This window comes from Harpia harpyja, chromosome 3 (genome assembly GCF_026419915.1).
Source record: "Harpia harpyja isolate bHarHar1 chromosome 3, bHarHar1 primary haplotype, whole genome shotgun sequence".
Taxonomy (NCBI): Eukaryota; Metazoa; Chordata; class Aves; order Accipitriformes; family Accipitridae; genus Harpia; species Harpia harpyja.
In genome coordinates this window covers 58,145,963-58,170,679 of record NC_068942.1, presented here as the reverse complement: position 1 = coordinate 58,170,679, position 24,717 = coordinate 58,145,963, and the positions used below count along the sequence as shown (strand labels likewise).

General features: G+C 49.0%; 2 protein-coding genes across 3 annotated transcripts; one reads left to right on the top strand and one right to left on the bottom strand.

Moving 5' to 3' along the window:
• Positions 1-561: 561 nt before the first annotated feature.
• AHSA1 (activator of HSP90 ATPase activity 1) lies at positions 562-6,840 on the bottom strand. The gene is made up of 9 exons (XM_052782835.1): positions 6,645-6,840; positions 6,094-6,284; positions 5,827-5,909; positions 5,029-5,146; positions 3,333-3,421; positions 2,867-3,001; positions 1,993-2,094; positions 1,415-1,466; positions 562-974 (listed from the first exon to the last, which is right to left on the bottom strand). Exons 1-9 carry the CDS (start codon positions 6,722-6,724, stop codon positions 802-804), a joined length of 1,023 nt encoding a protein of 340 aa, XP_052638795.1. The 5' UTR covers positions 6,725-6,840; the 3' UTR covers positions 562-801.
• A 340-nt stretch (positions 6,841-7,180) lies between these two features.
• On the top strand, positions 7,181-21,827 carry VIPAS39 (VPS33B interacting protein, apical-basolateral polarity regulator, spe-39 homolog). 2 transcript variants are annotated; one of them, XM_052782832.1, is made up of 20 exons: positions 7,181-7,276; positions 7,409-7,501; positions 8,008-8,113; positions 9,421-9,564; positions 10,571-10,609; positions 10,950-11,014; positions 14,251-14,307; positions 15,246-15,338; positions 16,009-16,042; positions 16,476-16,578; positions 16,667-16,694; positions 16,880-16,953; positions 17,514-17,589; positions 17,887-18,021; positions 18,563-18,604; positions 19,001-19,090; positions 19,487-19,573; positions 20,117-20,206; positions 20,529-20,633; positions 20,907-21,827. In XM_052782832.1, exons 2-20 carry the CDS (start codon positions 7,409-7,411, stop codon positions 20,925-20,927), a joined length of 1,482 nt encoding a protein of 493 aa, XP_052638792.1. In that variant the 5' UTR covers positions 7,181-7,276; the 3' UTR covers positions 20,928-21,827. The 2 variants fall into 2 exon arrangements, with proteins under 2 accessions (XP_052638792.1, XP_052638793.1); XM_052782833.1 differs by lacking the exons at positions 7,181-7,276; positions 20,907-21,827 and having other exon boundaries at positions 7,307-7,501; positions 20,464-20,633.
• The last annotated feature ends 2,890 nt before the right edge of the window (positions 21,828-24,717 follow it).

Below are 24,717 nucleotides of genomic sequence, written 5' to 3'. Positions count from 1 at the left end.
AGCTGAAGTGGGGTCAGCCAAAAGTACTGCACCTTGTTTATTTTACAGGAATAAATCCCACACCCATTGAGAGTCTACAGTTCGCTTTGGCCTGAAGCTCTTGGAGGTAGCTGACCCAGGGCCCCACAACCTGCTAGAACCATTTTGTAGGTGGGAGTTTCCCTTGCAGTGGTTTGCTGGTAAGTCTTGGTACATCGTGTAACTAAATGATTGGCATTCTTGTAGAGCAGGCTAGTATAAGTGTAAGAAAGGACTGTGTTGAAGAAGGGGATGTGCAAGGGAGGAGAGGAATAGCTTGAACAGGATCTTAGATCCCTTCAGAAATGGGAAGGGTTTGAAACATTTACTAGCGGCAGATCAAAAGCAGAGAGAAAATGAGCAGCTGCTCAAACTAAAAACTGCATCAAACTCATGCTCTCTACTCCTCCAGAAGTGAGAAGTAAATCACATTGGGATCAGCACTCCTCATTGATCGGTGTTTTTTCAGACAGATCCCTCCCTCAGCCTATCAACAGACCCTTTGAACTCAAGCTGATCTGAGGACACAAGTTCCATGGTGGGTTTTTTTTTTTTAAGTTAGGTTTATTTAGCAATAGAAGTATGTACATGTAAGAGAATCCCCTGCAGCATGAGACATGCACAAAGCAGTGAGGGACTGAAAGTGGTGCTGCTCAATGGCCTTCCTCATCACCTGTCATCCCACTTTACTCAGCAGCAGGGCCAAGATTAGAAAGGGACAGGTGAGAAATATATCAGTCCACGTGGCAGAGTCTTCAGGCAGAGCCTTCCCAGCAACTGGTATTAAAACAAGCGGGCGCCATAGCCAAATGTCTGTTTAATACCCTCAAAGTAGTAGCGCTGCCAGCCTTGCTTTGTTCTTTCCTCCTCGCTGGCAGGAATGCCCTTGCCTTCCAAGCACACCTCCGTCTCGCCACCTTTGTCAGTGAAGTTCAAGGTAATTGTTGCAAAGTGCCCTAGAGGAACCAAAGCAAATCTGTCAGCAGTGTGTAGTATAGTATATGCTGCCCCAAGGAGCTGCTCTGCTCCTCCTCTCACATGGCACCACTTAAAAGACTCCTCAGGATCCTTCCCAGAGGATCTATTTATGACAGCTGCAGGCCTTCCTCAGAAACAGGGAGGAGAGGGCTCCCTCTTCATGGCGTTCGAAGCAGTTGCAGCCACAGCTGAGCAAGCTGCTACTTCATTGTTCCTTAATCCCTGGCCACTGCTCTAAGCAGGGGCTGGCTGGTGATTCTGACCTGATTGTGTGGGATATGAAGCTGGGATAAGGCTGGTGCAGCTCCCAGAACGCCGTGTGCTCCCCAATCACGAGCCAGAGTGCAGTGTGGCAAATGGGAATTCTTCAAACACAGGCAAGGGCTGTAACACCATAGTCCGTTTTTGGACTACTTACCAGCTGGCCAAGATTTAAATCTCCATTTCATAACAAGTTGCTTCTCAGGGACCTTGAAAAGAGAGAGAAAGACCAAGTAGTAATTTTTTGCAAATCCTGCAGTCTAGTAGAAAACAACTAGAATTGTGTTGATCTGAAGCCTCAGAGACCCCTTGAGAAACGCATACACAGAGGGAAAGAGATTTTAAATGTCCTTTTCTTTCCACTCCTTTTCTAGGAAGGTAGGCCATAGTACAGCCCCAAACGCTGAGACAGTGTCCCTGTCCAGAAGACTTTAGTGGCAGGAGGGCTAAAGAGGAAAAGGGTCAGTTACTACCCCTCTAAGCCCTAATAATTAAGTAAAATCACACAAAGACAGGGCAGATGCATAACTGGAAGCCAGATTTTCTCCCCAGACTGAAGTTCCATATATCAATCCATATTGTAAGGAATCCTTCAATAGCCACAGCAATTACACGTAACTATTGGGCACCAGGCAGAACTCCACAATTAGCTAACTGAAGCAGTTACAGAATTGATACCTCAAAAATAAAAAGGCTGCCCCTGAGCAAGATACACCTGCACTAGTTAATACTTACTAGGTCAACAAACTCTCCTGTGACACTGCCATCCAGCAACTGAAACTTGCCTCCTTTATCAGCCTCCAAGGTGGCTTGTGCGTGGGTGAAAGCTTGGACCATCTGAAAAAAATTCAGGAGAAGACCTGTATTATTTGACGTTATCTGCTTGCAAACCTGTTGTGTAATGCCTCCCACCCAGCTACAAAAGTTGTGGAAGAGGAGGTAAGTCAATAATGTAAGGTCTTCATCAAGAAAAGACAGAAACTCTGCCCTGGCCAGAAAAGCAAGGTTATAGCCACTACAGTAGCATTCTGCCTGCCAAGGGAAAAAAAACCCCTAGCTTTCATATTCTATGCAGTGTTCTGTAAGCCACACTAATTTACTTTGCTGATTCCTTAATGAAACCCAGTTCTAAGAAAAGGTAGTATTTTTTTCTTTTTGGTTTTTTTTTTTTAAAGGGGGAACAAAAGACTAAGACCATGTTTAAATAATGATACAATGCTGCTCTCTTCTTAAACTACATAATAGTGTGCAGGAGAGGGGAAGCTATTCCCAAAGTATGCTTTGGTACCACCTAACCTTAAAAGGAAAAAGCAAAACAAAACCAAAAACCACAAAACTGTAAATCCCAAGAGATCTGACCACATGCAGTAAGGGATACACCTACAGATAGGTGCTGATAGCAGTCTGGAACTGGCTTCTGGCTGGCATTAATCCTCTCTTGTCAACTGTATGAAAAGATGCACACATGAGCTTTAAGCAACTGTTCTGCAGACCAGTTTTCTTATTCCATTCTCGTGGATTGTGAGTGTCCTACAGAATGCCTTAAAAAGCTTCTTAGGAACAACCTTCTATGTGCAAAGAACAATTCTCAGAACAAGCCTGGCATTACCTCCTGAGTAACGAACACCCGGTACAGCTCCTCAGGAGATGTTAAGAAGGTGTCCTTCAAGTTGATCTTACATGTAGGGATCTTGACTCCTATCGATTTGGACTGCGATGTGGCAGTACTGCTGCTAGCAGCCATCTAACAAAACAACAAGCAAAACAAACACAGGTACTTTCTTCACAAAAAACTCAACAAGTAGTTAACACATCCAAGAGGAAAAACAAAGGCCTTTGGTAAAGATGTAATTAGGTATAGCCACATTTGAGTGTAAAAACCAGATTTATTGCTCTGCTTGAATTAAGAAATATCACGTGCTGCAAATCGAAGCGGTCAGGCCTACACCACAGATTGCCAATTCCTGAATATATATATCCTATAAACAGCATAGGTTGCTCCTGTAAGCCCCGGAATCTAACACTGTGTACCTTTCTTCACGGATCCAAAAGCATGTTTACACAGTTTTATTTACCTTGCGGTCTTCTGCTTTAGGAGCCACCTGAGGTGTTGTCTCCATATGTTCACCATTCACTGTGGGCAAAATCATGCCCTGGGTGAATTCTGGAAAGACAGGAATGCACCCATGAAACTAATAAAAGATCAAGTAAACCTTTTAACTGTTCTTTGAAATACACAATCAAAAAGGGCTTCCTGGTTTCTCCCCTGCTCTTGCTAGCACCCACGACTTGAAACAGTTTAAAAAAAAAAAACAAACCAACCCAAAAAACTAGACCTCTTTTTACAAGCAATTAATTCTTCTTGCCCTCTACTCTCCACTGAAGGCCGTATCAGAACCTGCCTACACTAACAATTAGGAACCTACTTCCTCTTCCTAGCCTAGACATACCAATCACTACCTTCCACATGTTGCCCTCATGTTAATGTTAGCCCTACACTTATGCAGCTTTTTTTGTCTCCCACCATCTAATATAAATAGCAATCGCATCTCAAATACTTTTATCTTGCTGGTCTAGACAAACCAAACCAAGCTTTTCCATTTCTTATCAGACTGGCTCTCCACTTTTTGTATCATTGTAGTACAGAATAAAGTTATTTCTAACTCCATCTTCCATTTGTCTTTTTTGACACCAGACGCCACCACTACAAACAGAAACCTAGGGGAGGTCTCACCAGTGCCCTGTCCAGCAGCACTAGCACTTTTATAGCTCCACCAGAAGCTTCAGCCTCTTTCAGCATCATGTTTGCTTTTTCTCCAGCTCCACCACTTCTGCCTTTACCAATTATAAAACAGTTTGCTCTTTCTCCTTCCTCTTCATCTGTTCAAACTGGCATTTTATTATATGTGTATATATATTGTATCCTGCAATACTTAGTTCCCACCTATTCTTATTTATTCCAGCCCACAAGATCATATAGTTCTTCCTGAATAACATTCTCATCTTCCACGGGGTGACTGCATCTCCCACCCTGAACACCAAAACGCCTGAAAAAACCCAAGGGTACAGAAATTTGATCCTGGAAAAACAGCAACCACTGGTGGTTGGTACTCGGCAAAACCTGAATATCTAGCATGTGTAGTGTAATATAAGTCAATGGATATAAAAAGCAACTGTAGCATTCCCACCCTGTACTAGAGAGCAAAGCCAAACTCAACCAAAGCACACTGATTTAACTCCAATTGCTGGAATCAGATTTATCTTATAAAAAAATAGTTTTGATCCAGATGCTGAGACAGCTTATTCAATGACACCAACAAAACCTGCAGAGCAATTTCCAGTTGTCAGTTATTCTCAAATCCAAATAACGCTAGATGCCTTTCCTGGTGTGGCAGAAGAGAAAAACCAACAAACTAGAGAAAAGATACCACCTTCCAAGGGAGCAAGCAAACCAAAGGCCAGATTGTGCCACATGCAGTGACTGATTCTCTGTGTCACTGGGATACCAAACACATTTTAAAAGTGCTGTTTATTATTGGGTTATTACCAAAACCAATCTTTCTGGGCCATGCTACAGTGTCTAGAGACAGAAGTGCTTCTTGCCAAATGCTAACCATTTTCAAGAGAGACAGAAAAGTTACTGTTGTTGTTCTGACACCTTCCTGTTGAGGTGGAGTGGGGAACTAATACCACTCCTCTTGTTACCCCAATCCCTTCTTTAGCATTAGCCCATATGGGTTTCCATAATACCTCTCCCTCTCAGTTACACACCTGTTTTCAGAGTGCTGATGTAAGTTTTCATTGCATCTCTAATTTTTTTTGCACCCTCTTGCTTCATCAGGATCTTCAGGTTAGTGTCAGGCTCATCTTTAGCAAGACTGACATGGATCTAAACAAGAAGGACAAGTGCTGATTAACAAAGCCATACTTGCACGGTCCTTTTATTACTCGATTCAACATCACAGTTAGACTTTGGCTAAACTTTCACAAGCAGCAGTACAGTTTTATTAATCTTTCACGTCATCTCTCTCAGCCTACAGTAGTGCACACATATACCTAAATACCTTCATATGCTATAGAGCCCTTGTATCTAGAAGACAAGAATTAATTTGATAAAGATACAACATGATGGGGAGGGACTCTTTATCAGGGAGTATAGCGACAGGACGAAGGGTAACGCTTTTAAACTGAAAGAGGGCAGATTTAGATTAAATATAAGGAAGAAATTCTTTACTGTGAGGGTGGTGAGTCACTGGAACAGGTTGCCCAGAGAAGCTGTGGATGCCCCGTCCCTGGAAGTGTTCAAGGCCAGGCTGGATGGGGCTTTGAGCAACCTGGTCTAGTGGAAGGTATCCCTGCCCATGGCAGGGGGGTTGGAACTAGATGATCTTTAAGGTCCCTTCTAAGCCAAACCATTCTATGATTCTCTTAACTTAAGCAGTCTCTAACACTAAAAAAGTTCTACACAAATGTTCTAAAAAAGGTAACATGGAAGGAACTGTTAATGCTATGAGGATTCCCATTAGAACAGCCATATAACCAGCAGTATTAGCCTTTAGCTATGCTTACCTCGACTTCATCAATGTCATTTTCATCTGAGAGATTAGGAATCTCCACATAACCTTTGTATTTCACTCCTGTCTTTGAGGTGCCTGCAATTACAATTACGTCGTTCAGATCAACATTTCTTACTCTGGTTGTTGTAAAAGCAAACTTTGTACAGTATCACAATACAGTACTTTCCTTTATTATTCCTTCCGAAATGAGATAAGTATCCTTATCCTTAATCTTATATTTCAATATGGCCTTGAAACAGGAGGGGAGAACATCACTCACCAGTCCATGCCAGCTTGATAGCCCACTCATAGAAGAAGATAAGTTTCCCTTTGCGGTTGTTAATGGAGGCCTCTCCATCCAGTTTGCTCACTTCTGTCACCTCACACGCCCCTTCCTCACCCTCCACCCTGACAGGCAGCAGGAGAGTTTTCAGCCGCTCTGTGGACCAGTTGGAGGCATCCCGCTCCGTCCTGCGAGAAAACCGGGCGATGTGAGAATCTGGGACAGGCCACGCCGCCAGCACACGCGGGGACTATCTAGCGTTCCCCCGGCCCTTCCCTCCGTGCCCCGCTCCAACACACACACACACACACGCGGCCTTTCCCAGGGCACCCACCCAGGCATTCCCCGGGCACTCCCAGCACACCGGCTCGGGCACCCCGCCACGCACACGGAGGCGGGGGGCCTTCCCGGGGCATCACCCCCACCTCGGCACCGACAGGCACGTATGGGAAGGAGGGAAGAGCCCTCCTCGGAACACCGGCCGGGCGGCGTCCCTCCACCCAGGGGCAGGGGCGGGGGAAGCCCTCCCGCGGGGCCGCTCCGCTCACCAGTGCCAGTTGTTGACGTTGGTGGCGTCCGCCCGCTGCTCGACGATCCAGCGCGGATCTCCCTCCCCCCACTTGGCCATCGGGACCGCCGCCGCCGCCGCCTCCTCCGCACCGACCGCCCGTGGAAACTGCTAGAACCGCCAGCCGCCGCGCCACCTCCCGGCTTCCGTCACCGGCACGGTCCCTTCCGGCGCTCTTCCCCCGCCTCGCGCGCGGCCTGGCTTCTTGGTTCCGGCGCCCCGCCTCCGGCTAGCGCTGGCGCTCCCGCCCCGTCCCGTCCCCGCCGGCCGGCCGGAGGCTCCCGGAGCCGGCCGCGCCGCGCCGCGCCGCGCCTCGCCTCGCCTCGCCTCGCAGCCGCCCCGAATCCGGCTGGCGGCAGCCCAGCCCTCAACAACCGGCCCGGCCCCCGCACCGCCGCGCGCGGCCCGCTGGGGCTTGTAGTCCGGCCCCGGCGGCAGCGCGGCGCGCGGGGCACGCCGGTACTCGTAGTGCGCGAGCGGCGAAACGCCGGGCCGGGCCGCGGCGGGGAGACTACCCGTCCCGGCGTGCCCTGCGCGGCGGCCGCCCGCCTCGCCTGCCCTGCCGCGCCCTGCCGGTGGCGGTGCCCGGCGCGGAAGAAGAGGCACGGGGCGGTAAGCGGGAGCGGGGGGTGGCGGCGGCGGCGGCGGGGCCGGGGCTGCGGCTGCGACCGCGAGCAGGGCGCAGGGGCGGTGATTCCCCTGAGGCAGCCGCTCCCCTGAGGCAGCCGCGCGGTGCCGTTGCAGATGAGCAGGGCGAGGGCGGACGAGGAGGAGTACTGGCACAGCTCCAAGTTCCGTGCCTTCACCTTCGACGACGAGGATGACGAGCTCTCGCAGGTAGGGTCCGACCCCGGGTCTGCTGGGGCGCCGCGGCCCGGCGTGAAACACCCCCCGCCGCCGCCCCGGACAGGTCCCTCCGTGGCCGTTTCAGCCCAGGCCTCGGCCCCGTGCTTCGCTGAGGGTCTGTGCTTCGTGGGTGGGGTGGATGCTGGCCTCCTGCCCTGCGTGGAGGCCACCAAGGGCTCCCATCTCGCCCCCCACGGTGGCCAATCAGAAAAATCATTAGGACCGTGGTTCCTCGCCCGTGCAGCAAACTGCAACTCCTGCTGATTGAGCTGTCAGCGTCTGTGTAGGTGTCGGTGGCCTTTGGATTCCCAGTGGCGAGGAAGGGCTGCTGTGTCTGCTGAACACCTACAGGTGTAAAATACCTCCTCCAGAACAGGCAGTGGAAACCGAACAAGACGTATTCAAAGCTCTGAGGGAGATTGTTTGAAGGTAATAGGCAATGAAGCGCAGTCTGCAGCACTGGTGGTCTTTATACAAGCTCTGTCTTTTGTCCGTAGCTAAAGGAATCCAAACGGGCTGTGAATAGCCTTCGGGATATCGTCGATGATGATGATGATGATGACGACCTTGAGAGGGTCAGCTGGAGCGGAGAACCTGTGGGAAGTAAGTGCAGAAGTACTGCAAGTTATCCTTCAGACAGAGGGAGTTTAAAATTACCGCTTAAGTCATGTCATTTAGTCAAGGTCAGCAGTACTACTCCCCATCTAATCCTGCATATCTAATCTAATTCTAGTCTGCTCGGGTCACATTGTGAGCCACTTGATTTACCTGTGTGGATCCACTGAAAAGAGAGCGAGCAGAAGCCCAAATTACATAAAGGAGTGCAGACAAGTGGAGGGAATTCACTGTGTTTTTCCCAATGTGTAGCCCAGCTCAGAGCACATATTTTGGAGGTTATGGCTTGGTATTCATCATGCTCAGCTGGCCTGCAGGACTCTAGGTGGTATTTTCCTTCACACTGCTGCCTGAAATGGCACCATTTAAAGTTGTCGGTGCTTTATCCCTACAGCACTTTAAGGAGATATTCCGAGGTTTAGTGTGTGTTGATAGACTGACTCTTATGCTTGAAGTTTGAAAGGGAATTGTAAGCATTAAGCAAATGCATTTCTAGTGATGATGGGAGCGAGCTCATGACCCACGCATGATGCTGTCTGCTGTGCTTTGGAGTTCATGACCCACGGAATGCGTGGCACTTGCTAGCCAGTGCCAAACAGTGAAAATTTACATTTGGATCATCCAGAGGACCTTTAGAGAGTCTGTTCTTCTTGTCCTATGTGGTAGCTTCTCCCTCTGGTTCAGGCCGTTTCTTTTCCCACCCAAGGTCTCTACCTATCTGCTTTTTTGTTCTATCACCCTGTCCTAAAATGTGTGTTGTGCAGCTGCATGAAAAGAAGGGAAAACTGTGTCTCAAACAAGCAGGAGGGAGACATATGCATTGTTGCCAGCAGCATATGCACATTGATAGCTGTTTTGTCTGTTGGAGAGAAAAACTATCTTACTTTTCCAGTGTTCAGGAAGGTATGCTCTTATGCTTCTGTAATTTGAGGAAACCCAGGGATTCTCTGTCTTGCTCTGTACCTTTAGAGCAAGGACATGCTTTAGCCCATGGAACAACATATGAATGTTGGGTGGTCTATGCATTTTTTTTATATAAGCCATAACCAGCTGTACAACATTGCTGAAATCAAACATTTCTGGAGGACAACACACAACCGTTTAACAAGCAGTATTACATGGGATTGGGATTCTGTGCACTGCATCTACTTAGTGCCGAGGGTTAAAGTTATTGGGATATGCTAGTGCAGAACTGAGCAGGAGACACTTGGTAACATTCCTGCTGTGCCATAAAACCATTCTTTACAGACTGGTTTTCTCTTTCTCTGTCATAAATGACCTCTGTCTGCACTTAGGTATCTCCTGGTCAATCAAAGAGACAGCATCCAGCAGCACTAGCTCGCTGGAGGGCCGAGACTCCAGCCTACAGAAGGGCTCTTCCTCCTATGCTGCTTTTCCCAAACAAGTTTCCTCCTACTCCCTAAGCAGCCTATTCAAAGGTGAGGTTCCTCATACACAATATAGACAAATGGGTTTTCCCTCAAGAATGTCAAGGGGCGATTGTGTTATCCTACGTAAATTGTTTTCTCTTAAGTGTACTGCAAAACAGGGAAGCTCTGATCTCTCCTGAGTGTGGGAGTGTATCTCTCAATGGTCAGAAATTGGAGGCTGTCTTGTGCAGAAGATCACATGTTCTTGTGGTATGGGAGGGCGCTTTGGAGATTATGCCTTCTTAAAAGCCAGGTTCTCCAGAACAGCAAGGTAGAGCACAGCACTGTACAGCAATCCGTTTGCATGGTGGAAAAGAGCAGGCTACAAAGGGACTGGCTTGACCAATGTGGGCCTCATTTGATCTTCAGTACTGTAGAGAAGACAGGTTGGTTATCCTTTATTTGGAGCTCAGCTGGCTGCTGTTGATGTTGTAGTTGGTTCAGCAAACACATGCTAGCAGCAGTGGTCGAATAGCTGGTTATGGGGAGAGCTGCACAGCACACCATGGGGAGACTTACACAGCTTGCAAGAGTTCAGTTCTGTTGTCACACAGCCAGACAGCAAACCAGCTTTTACTTTGTCTCTCTTTCTCTGGGGTGGTTTTTTGCTCTTAACTTTGATAATACAGTGATAATGAAAGGCATCCAAATTGCAGCCCCAGTGAACAAAGCTGTCCGTGTTGCCATGCCCTAAGCAGTGCTGTGTGCTTGAGCCCCTGCTCTGCAGGTAGATGAGTGAATTCAGGCTCTCTAACCTCTCCTGGTCTCAGTAACAAGGGGGCAGATAGGGCCAGGGTGTGATGTGTTTTGTGATACCACAGACAACTTCAAAGCCTTAGACTGCAAGCAGGTGAGACCCAGCTATGCCAGTGTAGTGTGAATCACTACACAGAGTGGCTTGTTCTACAGTGGCATAGCTGCAGAGCACTGGCTTGCAGTCTAGGCTTGTGTTCCCTCTGCAAGAGATGTTGCTGCTGAAGAGACAGTCTCTCATGAGTGTTTGTTTTGATTTCAGGACGAAACAAACTTCCAAGCTTCCAGTCCCTTTCAGACGGTAAGTTTTGAATCCCAGCCTCATTTTGGGAGAGGTGCAGATTTATGTAAACCAAAGCATTTCCAAAAAAAGGCAAGTGTCATCTTCCTTATGTTGCAGAAGGGGAAACTGAATCATGGGTTGTCTGAAAGTCATTCAGCAAAGAAGGAAAAGAGTTGGTGTGATGGTTTGGGGTAACCTGCTTGTAGAACTGATGACTGTTGGGTTTAGAGCAGCTTTGTATTGCCATTTGGTGCTTGAGCTTGGGTCTTCTACCATGAAAACCAAGAAAACGGCGGTTTTGGAAGTGGATGTGAATCAGGATTTTGATGTGCTACTCAACTTTGCCTTTCCCTCTCAGCCCTCTCTGACACAGGAGTTAAAAACTACACCCCAGAGCTGCGCAGACCGAAAGCTGAATACAAGGTGAGCAGCCTGTATTTATAGTGTGCTGAGATCAGAGTACTGCCAGAAGAGCTTCCTACTCTATTGGTTTCATGGGAAGTGATTAATCGCTATTTCAGACAGCAGAAGGCAATGCAGGGAGTAGGACAGGGAGGTTCAAAATGCAGCCTGACAGTAATTTAGGTGTTCTCTGCTTTTGCTCAGAAGTAGGGAGCTTTGCTGGGGGTCTTAGTTACTCCTCCTCCCAATGAATGGCCCAGCAGTCTTTGTGAAAAGGATTTCTAAATAGTGCTTTGCCTGTAAGCTGTTTTCATGCTGGGTCAGATGAACTGGCATCACATGTGCTTTTTAAAATTTTTGGATCTAAAGGCTTCTAAATTTCTTGTTCATGAATCACTGGGACAGCACAGAGGGAGTTGCACAGAGGCGGAGTTCCAGTTGGCAGGAATGTTCTTCTCCCAGAGAGGCACTGTTAGGTGTTGCAGAACCTAGTGGATTTTGGGACTGGGTGGATTCCTCCTACTAGGTGCGAGGTTGTGGTTCCATGTCCTCAGGTCCGGCCAGTAACGGGACTGAGCACATATTCCCAACAGATGCAGGCCTGCACAATACTAACACAGCTGCCCACACAGATTAACTCAGAAACCAATGCCTTTACTAACAGACACAAACACACAACACTCAAGCCTGATCCTGAGCCTTCTTTCTGTCTGACCAGGATTGAATTCCACTAGTGGAACATACACACAGTCTATGGGTCTCTCCAGTAGCTAGTCTTAGACATCCAGTTTGTTTTGTAGCTGAATCCCAGACCCCAGTCTCATCCAGCAGCTGGCACCTGGACCCTTGAACTCCTAGGGTTTGTGGTACCGTTCCGGTTCCTGGTACTCAGACTGCTTATTCTACTCACTGGCTCATTGAGCTTGAAGTTCACTAGCATTCATATGAACACATACACTTGGAATAGAGAGCCCACTGTCCTAGTTTCAGCTGGGATAGAGTTAACTGTCTTCCTAGTAGCTGGTATAGTGCTATGTTTTGAGTTCAGTATGCGAAGAATGTTGATAACACTGATGTTTTCAGTTGTTGCTCAGTAGCGTTTAGACTAATGTCAAGGATTTTTCAGCTTCTCATGCCGAGCCAGTGAGAAAGCTGGAGGGGCACAAGAAGTTGGCGCAGGACACAGCCAGGGCAGCTGACCCAAACTGGCCAACAGGGTATTCCATACCATGGGACGTCCCATCTAGTATAGGAACTGGGAAGTGGGGGCAGGGAATCGCCGCTCGGGTGACTAGCTGGGTGTCAGTCAGCGGGTGGTGAGCAATTGCACTGCGCATCATTTGTACATTCCAATCCTTTCATTATTGCTGTTGTCATTTTATTAGTGTTATCATTATCATTATTAGTTTCTTCTTTCTGTTCTATTAAACCGTTCTTATCTCAACCCACGGGTTTTGCTTCTTTTTCCCGATTTTTCTCCCCCATCCCACTGGGTGGGGGGAAGTGAGCGAGCGGCTGTGTGGTGCTTAGTTGCTGGCTGGGGTTAAACCAAGACACCCACCCACACAGAAGGTGGTTAAATACAGAATTTAATGAGAATTTAAGACAGACTGCAGTGATCCATTGCAGGGCTCAGTCAGACAGGCACACTAACTAGCCACTTGTTTAAACTTGGCTGGCACCCTATGGCCATGTTTCCCTCTATTTTCCCATGCTTGTTCCTGCTCAATTAATTTTGATCCCTCTCTTTCCCTGCTTTTTGTCTTTCCTATAAACTTCCGTAACAAGCTTCACACATTTACGCAACCCTCTTAAAACATCCCAGGACTTTTTTTCCCCTGTGTCTCGTACTAAGTCCTGTGCCTCTTTAGGGTTGCATGGTGTTTGGGGAAAGTTTATTTGATTTACTCACCTTGGAGGCGTTTTACACAATGGAAAATCACCTAATCTGTCTCATTTGGTGGTGGCTCGGAGTGACCAAGTCGGTGTGCTCAGATTGTGCTGATTAGGTTATTGGGTTTTCTCCACCTGTCCTTGGCCACTTGATCGTCACCAGGTTGGTGTGTTTATGTTGATTAGCCATTAATCACATAAGGTAACAGGCAGCACTTCCTGAAAGCACAGCAGAGTAAATAAGCGTGCCCTGTTTTGTTGTGTTCTGTGCCTGGAAAGGCAGTGAAGTGGGAAGAAGTGTTGTACAGCCCCTTAAAAGCAGGCAGGAGTATTGTAAGTGGGGTGGAACAAAGAAGGGAAAGTTAGTGGCAGCTTTGCAACAGTGTCCTGACAGTGACAGGCTGAGGAGCTGTCTCTGGCCAGAGGTGCTGGAGGGAACCCTGGTGCTCAGGACATTTGACACTCAGTTATACATTGACTTGAGAGACTCGTGCACAGTGGTCCCCTAATGGGACTGGGTCAGCTGCCTTTTTCTTTAGATTTGGGCTTTCAATAAATCTTCAATGAATTTAAAATTCAGTGTCCTCAGAGCTGGTTCTGGTTTCTCCCTTTCTCTGGCTCTTTTGAGGCAGAAGGCTGAATTACAACTGCTGGCTTGAGTGCCTCACAAAGACTTAGATGCCTTCTTGGAGTCTGAGTTCAGGAGTGGCTCAGGCCACTGCCACTTTTATCGAGTGTTTCCAGATCGTAGTCTGCAGGCTGCAGAGGAAGAACTTTGGTCATTGCAGCAGCTGTAGCGTATTACCTTAAGATGGTCTTGCTACAGGCTTCAGTGGTCTTGTCACATTGTACTAGTTCTGTGCAACTCTCCAGGCACTTGCCTGAGGCTGTTGTCCCTCTGTTCTCCACACTGCTGTGGAAGGCTCACCAGCAGAAATCTGTCTGAATTGTAACAAGAAACCAGCTCCGTCCCCCTCGGTTTTGGGTTTGTCAGTTTTGTGTGTGTTTTGTTTGTCCTTCTGAAAGCAACATTGGAACTTTAATTTGCAAGGAGGACAACCTATTGAAATGCACTTCTTACAAAGGATATGATGATGGACCTTACTGAGGCAATAGAAAGACTCTGTGTTAACAACTGAGCCTCGAGCTTCCCTCCCTGCTGTCATGCAGGGTCTGAGGGCCCAGCATCTGCACCTGAACGCTGTACTGATCCTACTAACAACCCCCCTGGAGCAGCTGAATGATAAGTCTGAGAAGCTACACATGGGCCATCACTGATCCACCACAAGTGGAAAGCAGCTTGGGGACTGCTGGCATGATCTGGCCTCTTGAGGGTCAAAAGCTCTTTGTTTTTCTTGTGGCAGGATTACAGCAGTGATTGGAGCCCCAAAGATACAGTCAGGCGAATGCAGAGGGGCAAGGTAAGGACTTCCCACTCCCACCTGCTTGCAAAAGACGGAAGGTGTGTGGTCCTAAACTGCTTTACACTTCCCTATGCTCCTGGCTGTTCCAGGAGTAGGGAGGGGATCCATGTTGCTTGCAGCATCTAACAGCAACAGTGCTCTGCCTGTCTGCTGCTTTGCCGGGTGGCAGTGCTGGGATGACACTAGCTCAGGAGCAGCAGGAGACCTTCAGGGTTTTGTTGCATTGTTTGCTTGAGTCGTCCCCTCAGCTAGGCTCTCACAGGAGCTATCTATGCTGCTCTGTCCCTTTCTACCCTTTCTGCTCCCTGGGGCTGGGTTTATGGAAAAAATCCAAGGGTGTGGGGCTTTACTTCCCTTCTTAGTTGGGTACAAATGGAGGGAGGAAGACAGAAGCAATCTTGATTACACTGGAGCTGGAATCTTAGTCTCAGGTGCCTCAGTTTGCAGTGAGCATGCAGGGAGCTTGTGGTTTTACTCTGCACATGTCTCCTCAAAGGCTGGGGTGAACTAAAGGCTGAGAGAGGCCACAATTATATTGTAAGAAGGGAGGAAGAGTCTTGCAACTCTACTTTTCTGGTCTCCTCCCTGGAAAGGGCCCTGCAGAGTTCCCTACTCCTGTCTGGGCTGGTGGTTTGTGGTGTGCAGGGAAGTTTTGCCTTGTTACAAGGGTGTTTGTGCTGAATGTACAATGTCTGCTGTCCTAGCCTGGGCAGTAGTGAGGGCTAACTCTGCAACTCCTGTGGACAGATTCCCAGGTATCATGCAGCATATGGTTTCAGCTAAATGAGAAGTTCTCTGCTGGTTGGGAGGACAGTTACTCATGTTGCTGTTGCTGAAGGGCTCATGGGGGAAGAATAGGTACTACCTTCGGGGTTGGTTCAGCCTGGGGATTGTCTGATGTCCCGTATGCCTACTTATACCTCTTCAATCTCCAGGTCTGCTCTCTAGAGAGATTTCGCTCCCTGCAGGACAAGCTGGTACTCTTGGATGAAGCTGTGGCAGGGCATGATGGAAATGTCATTACAGCTGTGAGTCCTGCTGGGGCCATATAGGGCTGGGACTTCCTGGGTGATCCCACAGATGGTGCTTGTGCGAATGCAATCAGTTGGCCACCTAATTGTGCAAGATGGGGGGTTGTTCTTTACTTAAAACCAAGAAGTTACTGAACAGTGTCAAAGCTTAAGACTGGGAAGTTCCATATTCCTGCTGGCTTTCTTGTCACTCTGCAGAATTCATGTCAGGTTAATAACAAGGAACCTGATCCTTCAGCCTTACAGATCTTTGCAGCAACTTCTTGAAGGCTGAGGTTTAATCGGCTCGTTGCAGCACAGAAGATTTCAGGGGCCTCTCCAGTTTATCTGGCTTCCAAAGCATCAGGCAGCAAATGGGACTGTGTCAGAGCTTCCCTCATCCAGATCTTTAAAGCCTTTGCATCTCTCATGGAAAGGGTTTTCTTGGTAAATTTTGGTCTCACTTACCTGAGCTCCAGAGTAGGAGCTTAGGCAGGCATCCAGGCAGCTGTGGCCCTGGCTCACTGCTTGTCCTGTGTCTAGTGGGTAGCAGAATTCAGTTCAGTGAGCTGTGTCTTCAGAGGCCCTTTGCAAAAGCTTCCCCTGGCCTTGACCAGTTTGCTGTCTGTCTGCCTTAATTCTGGTGAAGACTGATCTGGTCAACTGAGAGCTGCCTCTCTGCTCACAGGTCCTGATATTCCTGAAACGGACGCTAAGGAGAGGTAAGTGTGACTGGGGCCGGGGTTTCTATAGTGTGTTTCAGTTAAGGGCAGAGGGACTAGTTCTTTCGCTGGGTGCAAGTCACAAAGACAGCATCTGGGGTATTGCTACTTTGCTGAGCATGAAATATTTTTGCAGCGAGTGTAACATGGGAGGGGGGATGGTGATGCCCACGAAGGCCCGAGAGAGGGGCTTTAAGCGGTGGTAGGTGGTCGTGGTGATGGGGTGAATGAAAATGAATCTGTAGGGGTAGCACACTGCTGTGAATTCAGCTGGCAGCCTGGTGAATGGGCTCCTCTGCTCTAGCCTCCAAGACTGTGCTTTAAATGGGATAAGGTTGTTGAATCCTGCCAATGGCTTGCAGCTCCATGCACCATGCTTAGCACCCTCTGGCTTGATAGTGCTAACCCACCTGTACATATCTCTCTCCTGTAGAGATCTTGTTTCGGGAGCTGGAGGTGCGGCAGGTGGCCTTGTGTCATCTGATCCATTTCCTCAAAGAGACGGGTGAGCAGAAGTTGCTTCTGGATCTGCTCAGGTGAGGCTCTTGCCCAGCCTTGTGGCGGGGCTGAGCACGCTGCTAGGAACCTGCCTCCAAATTAATGCTTGCTGATTCCCTTTTGCAGGTTCCTAGACAGGACTGAGGAAGTTGCTGTAAGTATTCCCAGGAGCAGATGTTCCCTTTCCTCAGTGAAGAGGGAGTGTAGTGGGCAGGGGGAGGCTGGCTGCAAGGTGTCTGGTAGTCAGGCGAGAGCTTTGCATCCCCATTTTGCCCTCTGGAGTCCTGTATCTCCCAAATCCATGAGAACAGACTGTGCTTCTTTTCCCTCTCCCTCCAGCTGTCCCAGTACCGGGAGCATTTGAACATCCAGGATGTAGAAAAAAGGAGGGAATTTCTGAAAGGCTGCATTGGGTAAGAAAAAATGCAAGAGGATGGGAGGGATGTGGGTGCTTCACAGAAGGTGGTAGTAAAGAAAATTAGACCTCTGTCCCAGTGCCACGGCTTAGGTAGTTGGAGAGTTGATGTTGGTTTTGCCTCAGTGGGAGTGGGGTGTTGTGGGCACAAGGTAGACCAGAGAGGAAGAATTTGTGGTGATCACTAATCCAGCATCTTTTGCTGCTTACATGGGGGCAAAGATGCTTCAGGGACCTTCTGATCATCGACTTTCAGGTTGTGAAGGATGAAAGCTTGGGTGCCTGAGCACTTGAGGAAATTGGTAGCATCAGCTTTAGGTTGTTCTGTGAGAGATGCCACATAATTTTTCCTTCTCTGGAGCCTGTCTAGGAGAGACCCAGTTGGAGAGGGCAGTGGGGCAGGAGCTTGAGTACCTACTAGCCACTCAGGCTGGGGAGAATGGGAGGTGTTCCCCACATCTCTGTCTGTGGGGAGCATGTTTGGTGGAGAACAGCATCCTTCTAAGTGTACTGTGTTAAGAGCTGCTGACAGTGCCTCCTTCCTCCATGTCTGGCCAGGCTGCCATTTTCAGCTGAGGATACCTCCCACATCCAAGACCATTATACCCTGTTGGAGCGACAGATCATCATTGAGGTATGAAATCTTCCCTACTGGTCAGGAGATGACTGGGACTAGCTGCGAGATCTCTATCTGTCCCTAACTTATACCACTTTGGATCTAACCAGCCTGCCCTGGCTAGTGTAGTTTAACTGCTGTCCAAGCTGCTGTGCCAGGCACATGTGTGAAATACCAGACCTGAGACTTCATGGCATGTTGAGGCTGTGCTTGTGCATTGCTATCACATCAATCTCCCCAGTTCTTTAACCCACAGCTGGGTCAGGCAGTTGCCCTGGCTCATGTTCACCCTCTCTGTCTTCCTTTTTTCTGCAGGCCAATGATCGGCACTTGGAGACAGCTGGGCAGTCAGAGATATTTCGGAAATATCCTCGCAAGGCTTCAATTCTCAACATGCCACTAGTGACCACCCTCTTCTATTCCTGTTTCTACCACTACACAGAGGCCGAGGTGAGAAGGGTTACATTTCATCCTGGTAGCCCTCAATATGTGGGGTGGTTAAACTGGGGCATGTTAAGGAAAGAAGGGGAGGGAGGTCATATTTCATGCCTCAGAGAGACCTACAGGAACCCAGCTCCCCTTGTCCATCTGGGACCAGTTTGGAGTTTTCTTTTGTGCTCTAAGATGGGACATTCAACCTGGGACAGCCTGTCATGGAGTTGCCTCCTAGAAACCACTGTCTTTTACTTCTGGCTCCGAGGAGCCAGAATTGGGCCCTTAATCCCATGAGGCTGAGGTGTGTGATACTGGTCTTGGAAGTGCTGGAGGTGCACCAGTTGAGGATGTAGGGGAAACCAAACCAGAGAGCTAATGGGGCGGGATACTCGCTCTCTTCTGCCAGCTGTTTCCTCCTGTGGCACTGACATGAGCAAAAAGCAGTAAAAACTTGGGTAGATTCACCCTGTGCGAGGCAAATGCTTTACAATGGGTGTCTGAACCTCTCCTGTGGCCTGCTCTGCTGAGTTTGCACTGACTTGTCTGCTTTCTTTAGGGAACGTTCAGCAGCCCGACCAACCTGAAGAAAACATTTAAGGTATGGAAGTCTCCTGCTGTTGTGGCAGCACTAGCTGAAAATGTGGGCAGCCAAATTGTATTTAGCAAGGGGGCTGGGTAGGAGTTTGAGGGGCTCAGCACTGAGATGGGGGGGAGCATGGCATCCTCCTTGAGCAGGGCCATTCTGGAGGCTCAGAAAGGCAAGTGGTAGCCTTGTGGAGGCTTTCACTTGGGTGCACCTCAGCTGCAGCAGCACTTGCAGATCCCCACCTTTTGCTCTCTACAGCGCTGGCCCTGGCCTCAGGCAATATCTCACCTCCTTCTCTGGCTGTTGGTGTGGGTCCTGACAGGGCTAGGGGCAGATGCCATTCCTGTCCAACCCACACAGGCCTTCTCAGTTGTGCTGGTGCTCCAACTGCAGCCTTCTACCTTGCAGATTCCTGATAAGCAGTATGTGCTGACTGCCCTGGCTGCCCGTGCCAAGCTGCGAGCGTGGGATGATGTGGATGCCCTCTTCACCACCAAGGTGAGCTGTGGAAAGCCTTGCTGGGGGCTCAATTCCAAGTACTGATATCTACTATGGATAGCTGGCTTGTTCTGGAGTTACTGGACAAACTGGTTTTATTTCAGCAGGGCCCAGCACCTCTGCTGCAGGGTGTTGCAATACATTCCTCCTCTCCCTTCCTAAGACCTCTGCAGGGCCTGGCTTGGCTGCAGCAACACCGTCAGAGAAGGGAGCTGTCCTCGTTCTCTGTTACCAAAGGGTTTGCAGCCAACCTACGCTCAGCCACTGCATGAAGGGCTCTGTCAGTGGTGCGTGTGGTGGCTGGCGGTGTATGTTGCTGGCACTGGGGAAAAACATTTTCTTGTGGCTGGAGGGATTGCCCTTTAGCATTAACATAGGGTTTGGCTCTCATTTCAGAACTGGCTGGGCTACACCAAGAAGAAGGCACCTATTGGTTTCCACCGAGTGGTGGAGATCTTGCAGAGGAACAATGCTCCTGTGCAGGTGAGCAAGGAACTGCTGCATACGTCCTCCTGCTCTTTGTTGGGATCTGTGGTGTGAATGATTCCTCAAGTGAGCTGCTTTCTAGCTGGGAGCGGGAGAACAGCTTGCCAAGCTGCTGGGTCTGCAAGGTGGGCGCAGCACTCAGCTGAGTGACCCATGCATTAACAGGAGGTGTAGGTGGTAGTGAGGGCTGGGTCCTACATCTGATTGCAAGAGGGACAGCAGGCCTAGAGCTGTCTGGGAGCTCTCTCCCAACAGTGCATTGCCACCTTTGTTTGCTACATTAACTTCTTGTGCTTAATCTGGCTGGCAATGGTTAACCCGATCCATAGGAACGAGGTAGCCTAGGACTCCGAGCTTTGTGAGCAAAGCTTTACTGCCTCTGGGATCCTGAGCAGTCTTGTCCTGGTCACTTGTTGCCTTAGGAAGGAAGGGGTCAAGTCTGTGCGACCAGTAACCTTGAAAGGTTTTGTGACTGGGATGAGAGAATGATGCAGGCGGTACCTGCAGAAGGGAGCTGAGATACTCTTCCTTCCCTCGCAGGTGCTGCAGGAGTACGTGCGCCTGGTGGAGGATGTGGAGACACGGTTGAACCTCGCCACCAAATACAAGTGCCATGATGTTGTCATTGAGGTAGGTCCCTGCTGTGTGTCTGAAGAGATGGGACAAGAGCCTGCTTTTTCTCCCTAGCTTTCCTGTGGTCTGCCATGTGCCACTTGCTGTCATGTGCCTGGTGGGGTTTGTTTATCCCTGTGGCCTGGGAGCAGTGATATGATTCCCAGGGGAAGCCAAGTGAGCCAGGAGAGTGGGTCCTGGTGTTTGTGCTGTGTGGAATTGTGCCGTGGTGGGAACCTGAGGGGGGATTGAAGAGTTGCCCTGCTCATCTACAGGGCACCATCTAACTGTGGAAGTGTCCTCTTCACTCAGCTGGGTGCTGATTTTGCTGTTTATCTAGACATACAGGGATCTAAAGGACCGCATCCAGCTGACAGCATATAAATGCAAGGTGGAGCGAGGCTCTGCAGAAGAAGACAAGATAAACAGCATTCTCAACAACATGGTAAGAAACACCTACTTTTTCTTCCAGAGACTCTCATCAGAAACGGCCATAGATTAGGTGTAAGGGCATGGCTGTCCTACATACTTTTTATCCCTGCTGGGAAGCTAATCTTATGTTTGGGGTTGCATTTAGTGTAGGAGTGAAGGGTGAAACTGATAGAAATAGCACCCTCTGGCCATAGTTGTCCTTCTCAGGGATTGGGACTCACTGACTGGGCCCCTGAGGGATCTGTGTTCAGCACTGATGTTAGTCATGTCTTGTTCTCCCTTTTAGCAAATCCGATGGAAGAACTGAGCACCTGTGAAGCAGCCTGCTTGGCCGTTTGCCAGTGAAAGAGGAAATTGCAAAACCCAGTCCAGTGCCAACAGAGCAACTCTGTTACTACTCATTGCATGATCAACGTTCGTCAGTGACAGTGGGTGCCCGTGACTTGTGGGACAGTGGCATTCAGGCTGGTTGAAGGCAGCTGCTCTAATGTAGCCAGCAAAACCATGGTACTGATCCACCAGGGTTGATTCTTTTTGGAATCTGATTCTCTTTGACTTGGCTGTAAGCCAGGCATCGCTTTTGTTTATGGAGGGAAGTTGCTGGGCACAGCAAGGTTATGTTTGCTGTGGGTGGTGCCTGGGCTTATTCTTGCAAGAGGAACAGGTCAGTCACACTCACAGGTCTCTCCACCACACAGTGCTGACCAGTCCATGTAACACTCAGGCTGGCTTGGGCATCACCAGCCACAGCTGTGGCTAGAGTAAAGCCTACTGGACTGTGTTCTCCCTGCATCAGAGTGTGTTGGAGGAAAGGACCAACTGCACCTTAAAGCTCATTTTTTTTGTTGGTTTGTTCTGGCTCACCCTAGGAAAAGAGGTGTCATATGAACTCCTGCAGAGAGCCAGGACAGCAGCCTCTGCCAGTATCCTTGTGCTGGCACTCTGCAGCTCTTGGAAGATCCCTTTATCAGGGAAGAATAGGCACCTAGTGTGGAGCTGGTCAGAGCCCTGCTGCGTTGGATGGAGAGCAAGGAGGGACCCCTCTCAGTTGGCACGAACCTGCTGGCTTCAGCAGCTCTTTTCTCTGAGAGTGTTATGCCAGGAAGGATTGAATTGCACTTTCTCAGAAACACAACTCCTCAGGCAACTGCTGGCTTCATCCTTTCAGACCTCACTTCAATTCCTTAAATAAACCTGTCTCTTTCTCCTTGGGCTGTTTATTTCCTTCCCACACTGAGCACTTTGTCACTCTGTGTGCTAATCCTGAGCAATTTATCACACCTCCCACAAACTGAGTATGCAGGGTGTTTTCTCATGTCCTGAAAAGCACAGTGCATGTCACCACGGAGTGCCTTTGCTTGCAACAGTATCTTCTTTCACACCTTCAATGCCATCAGCACAGATGAATTAATTTTAATGTTGTAGGAGAGTTTGTTGCCACACACAAAGGTGAAGGTTGTGTGTAGCGATGTACCAGTCTGAGGACAGGTTTGGGTTCCAGCCTCCCTGCTGCACTGTGCACTCTCAATTTTTTTTCTGTTGGTGTTTGTTGTTTTTTCTCACAGAATCCTTTAGGTTGGAAGGGACCTCTTGATCATCTAGTCCAATCCTGCTCAAGCAGGGTCACCTGGAAAGGCAGACCAGGACTGTGTCTATTTGGGTTTTCAGTATCTCCACAGCTGGAGATGACTCAGCTTCTCTGGGGAACCTGTTCCTGAATTTGACCACCCTCACAGTAAAAAGATGTTTTCTTGTCTTCAGATGGACTCTCACGTTTCAGTTTATGCCCACAGCCTCTTGTCATCACTGGGCACCACTGAAAAGGGGTCCCTTTTCTTCATTCCCTCTCATCAGATACTTGCACGCATTGATAAGATCTCCCCTGAGCCTCCTCGAGGTTGAACAGTCCTAGCTCTCAGCCTCTCTTCATATGAGAGATGTTCCAGTCCCTTAGTCATTTTAGTGGCCCTTTGCTGGACTCTCTGGTATGTCTATGTTTCGTTTGTACTGAGGAGCCCAGAACTGGACACAGCACTCTGGATTTAGAGAGGAAGGATCACCTTCCTTAACCTGCTGGCAACATTCATCCTAAGGCAGCCCAGGGTGCTGTTAGCTAGGGTAAGGTTTGCTGCCAGGCTCTCCTGCATGCCCTTGGCCAGGACGTTGTTTGGTTGTAGGCATCAGAATGGTGTCACTGGTTGGGATTTATGTCAGGGAGCAACAGGAGAAGCTGAATGCACCCTTGGAGGAATCTGATGAAGCCATGAAATAAATCTTCACGCCTGTATTCTCCAAGCATGGGTCCTGGATGCTTCTTTTGTGGTATGACCAATGATACAGATGTGTAAGGAGATACGTAAGTCCAGCAGCTGTGATCCAGGAGCTGTGATCTGGCTATGCCTACTGATCCCCTGACCTCTGTGTGCAGTTTGCAGGATGCAGTGCTTCTGACCTGTGGGTAGTGGCATTGACAATGTCCCAAGCAAAGCAGGACCACTTGTAACAGAAAATGCTGATGTGCCGCATGGGATGGGCTTAGTGATTTAGATGTTCCTCACAGCCCAATACTAGAAGCTGGATACCAGCATTGTGAGCGCCTTCAAGAGCACCAGGATACCATGGCTGGTGTGTCTGATTGGTTGTGTGCGGTTCATCAGGGAACGTTTGTCTATAAGGCAGCATTTGGGAGCCCCAACACTTTTTCCTGGGTTCCTCAGGCCACAGCTCACAGGCTACCCATGACTACTCTGTGTGAGCAGGAAGAGGAGGATTTCCAGGGAAATGTGTCCTATGGCTGGGGAGAGTGGGGTTTCCTGGTTTCAGCTGGGATAGAGTTAACTGTCTTCCTAGTAGCTGGTATAGTGCTATGTTTTGAGTTCAGTATGCGAAGAATGTTGATAACACTGATGTTTTCAGTTGTTGCTCAGTAGTGTTTAGACTAATGTCAAGGATTTTTCAGCTTCTCATGCCCAGCCAGCGAGAAAGCTGGAGGGGCACAAGAAGTTGGCGCAGGACACAGCCAGGGCAGCTGACCCAAACTGGCCAACAGGGTATTCCATACCATGGGAAGTCCCATCTAGTATAGGAACTGGGAAGTGGGGGTGGGGGAATTACCGCTCGGGGGACTAGCTGGGTGTTGGTCGGTGGGTGGTGAGCAATTGCACTGCGCATCATTTGTACATTCCAATCCTTTCATTATTGCTGTTGTCATTTTATTAGTGTTATCATTATCATTATTAGTTTCTTCTTTCTGTTCTATTAAACCGTTCTTATCTCAACCCACGGGTTTTGCTTCTTTTTCCCGATTTTTCTCCCCCATCCCACTGGGTGGGGGGAAGTGAGTGAGCGGCTGTGTGGTGCTTAGTTGCTGGCTGGGCTTAAACCATGACAGGGGTTTATGTAAAGTAGTAAACCTAAAATTACTGTAGAGCTGATGGTTTTGGTTGGATTTTTTTTTTTTTTTTAAGCAATGTGGCAGGCACTGCCCAGCTGATGTGGATGATGTTGGGACAGCCTCAGTGGGATACAGGTTTCCTCTTTAATACCTGTCCTAGGCTCTGTGTACTTTTGGCATGTATCTGCTTTTAGGCAGCACAGTCCAGCTGATGAAGTAGATCATGGACAGAATTTGCATGAAAGTAGCAAAATGCTTTCTTTTTTGCTTCCTTTGGAAATTCAACCCATCTGCCCCCACTGGAGAGGCCAACCTTCTTCTGGTTGAGAGCACCTTTTCCCCATGAACACGTGTGGGCAGGAGCTGGCATAGAGACATGTTCAACCCCTGCCCTCTTAGTTTTTTCATGCTGACCTAGCTGCTGGCCTTCAGGGTGGCACAGCTGCACCCAGCAGAAGAAAACAGAGACTGCTGCAGTGAAGGTGGTCCTCCCCCACGACTGATTTCTGCTTTCTTCTGTGCTCCGTGGGATGCTGCAGTGGCTCCGGAAAAGCCCATGCTCCCAGCTTCCCCAGGTGAAAGCGTGCGATTCTCCAGTAACTGGGCGCTCACCATGGCAGCAGCAGTGCCCAGGTTGGGCTGGCTAGGCACCCCCAGGGGTCTGGGCTTGCTACCCGCACAGGTAGGGCTGGTGCCTGCCACC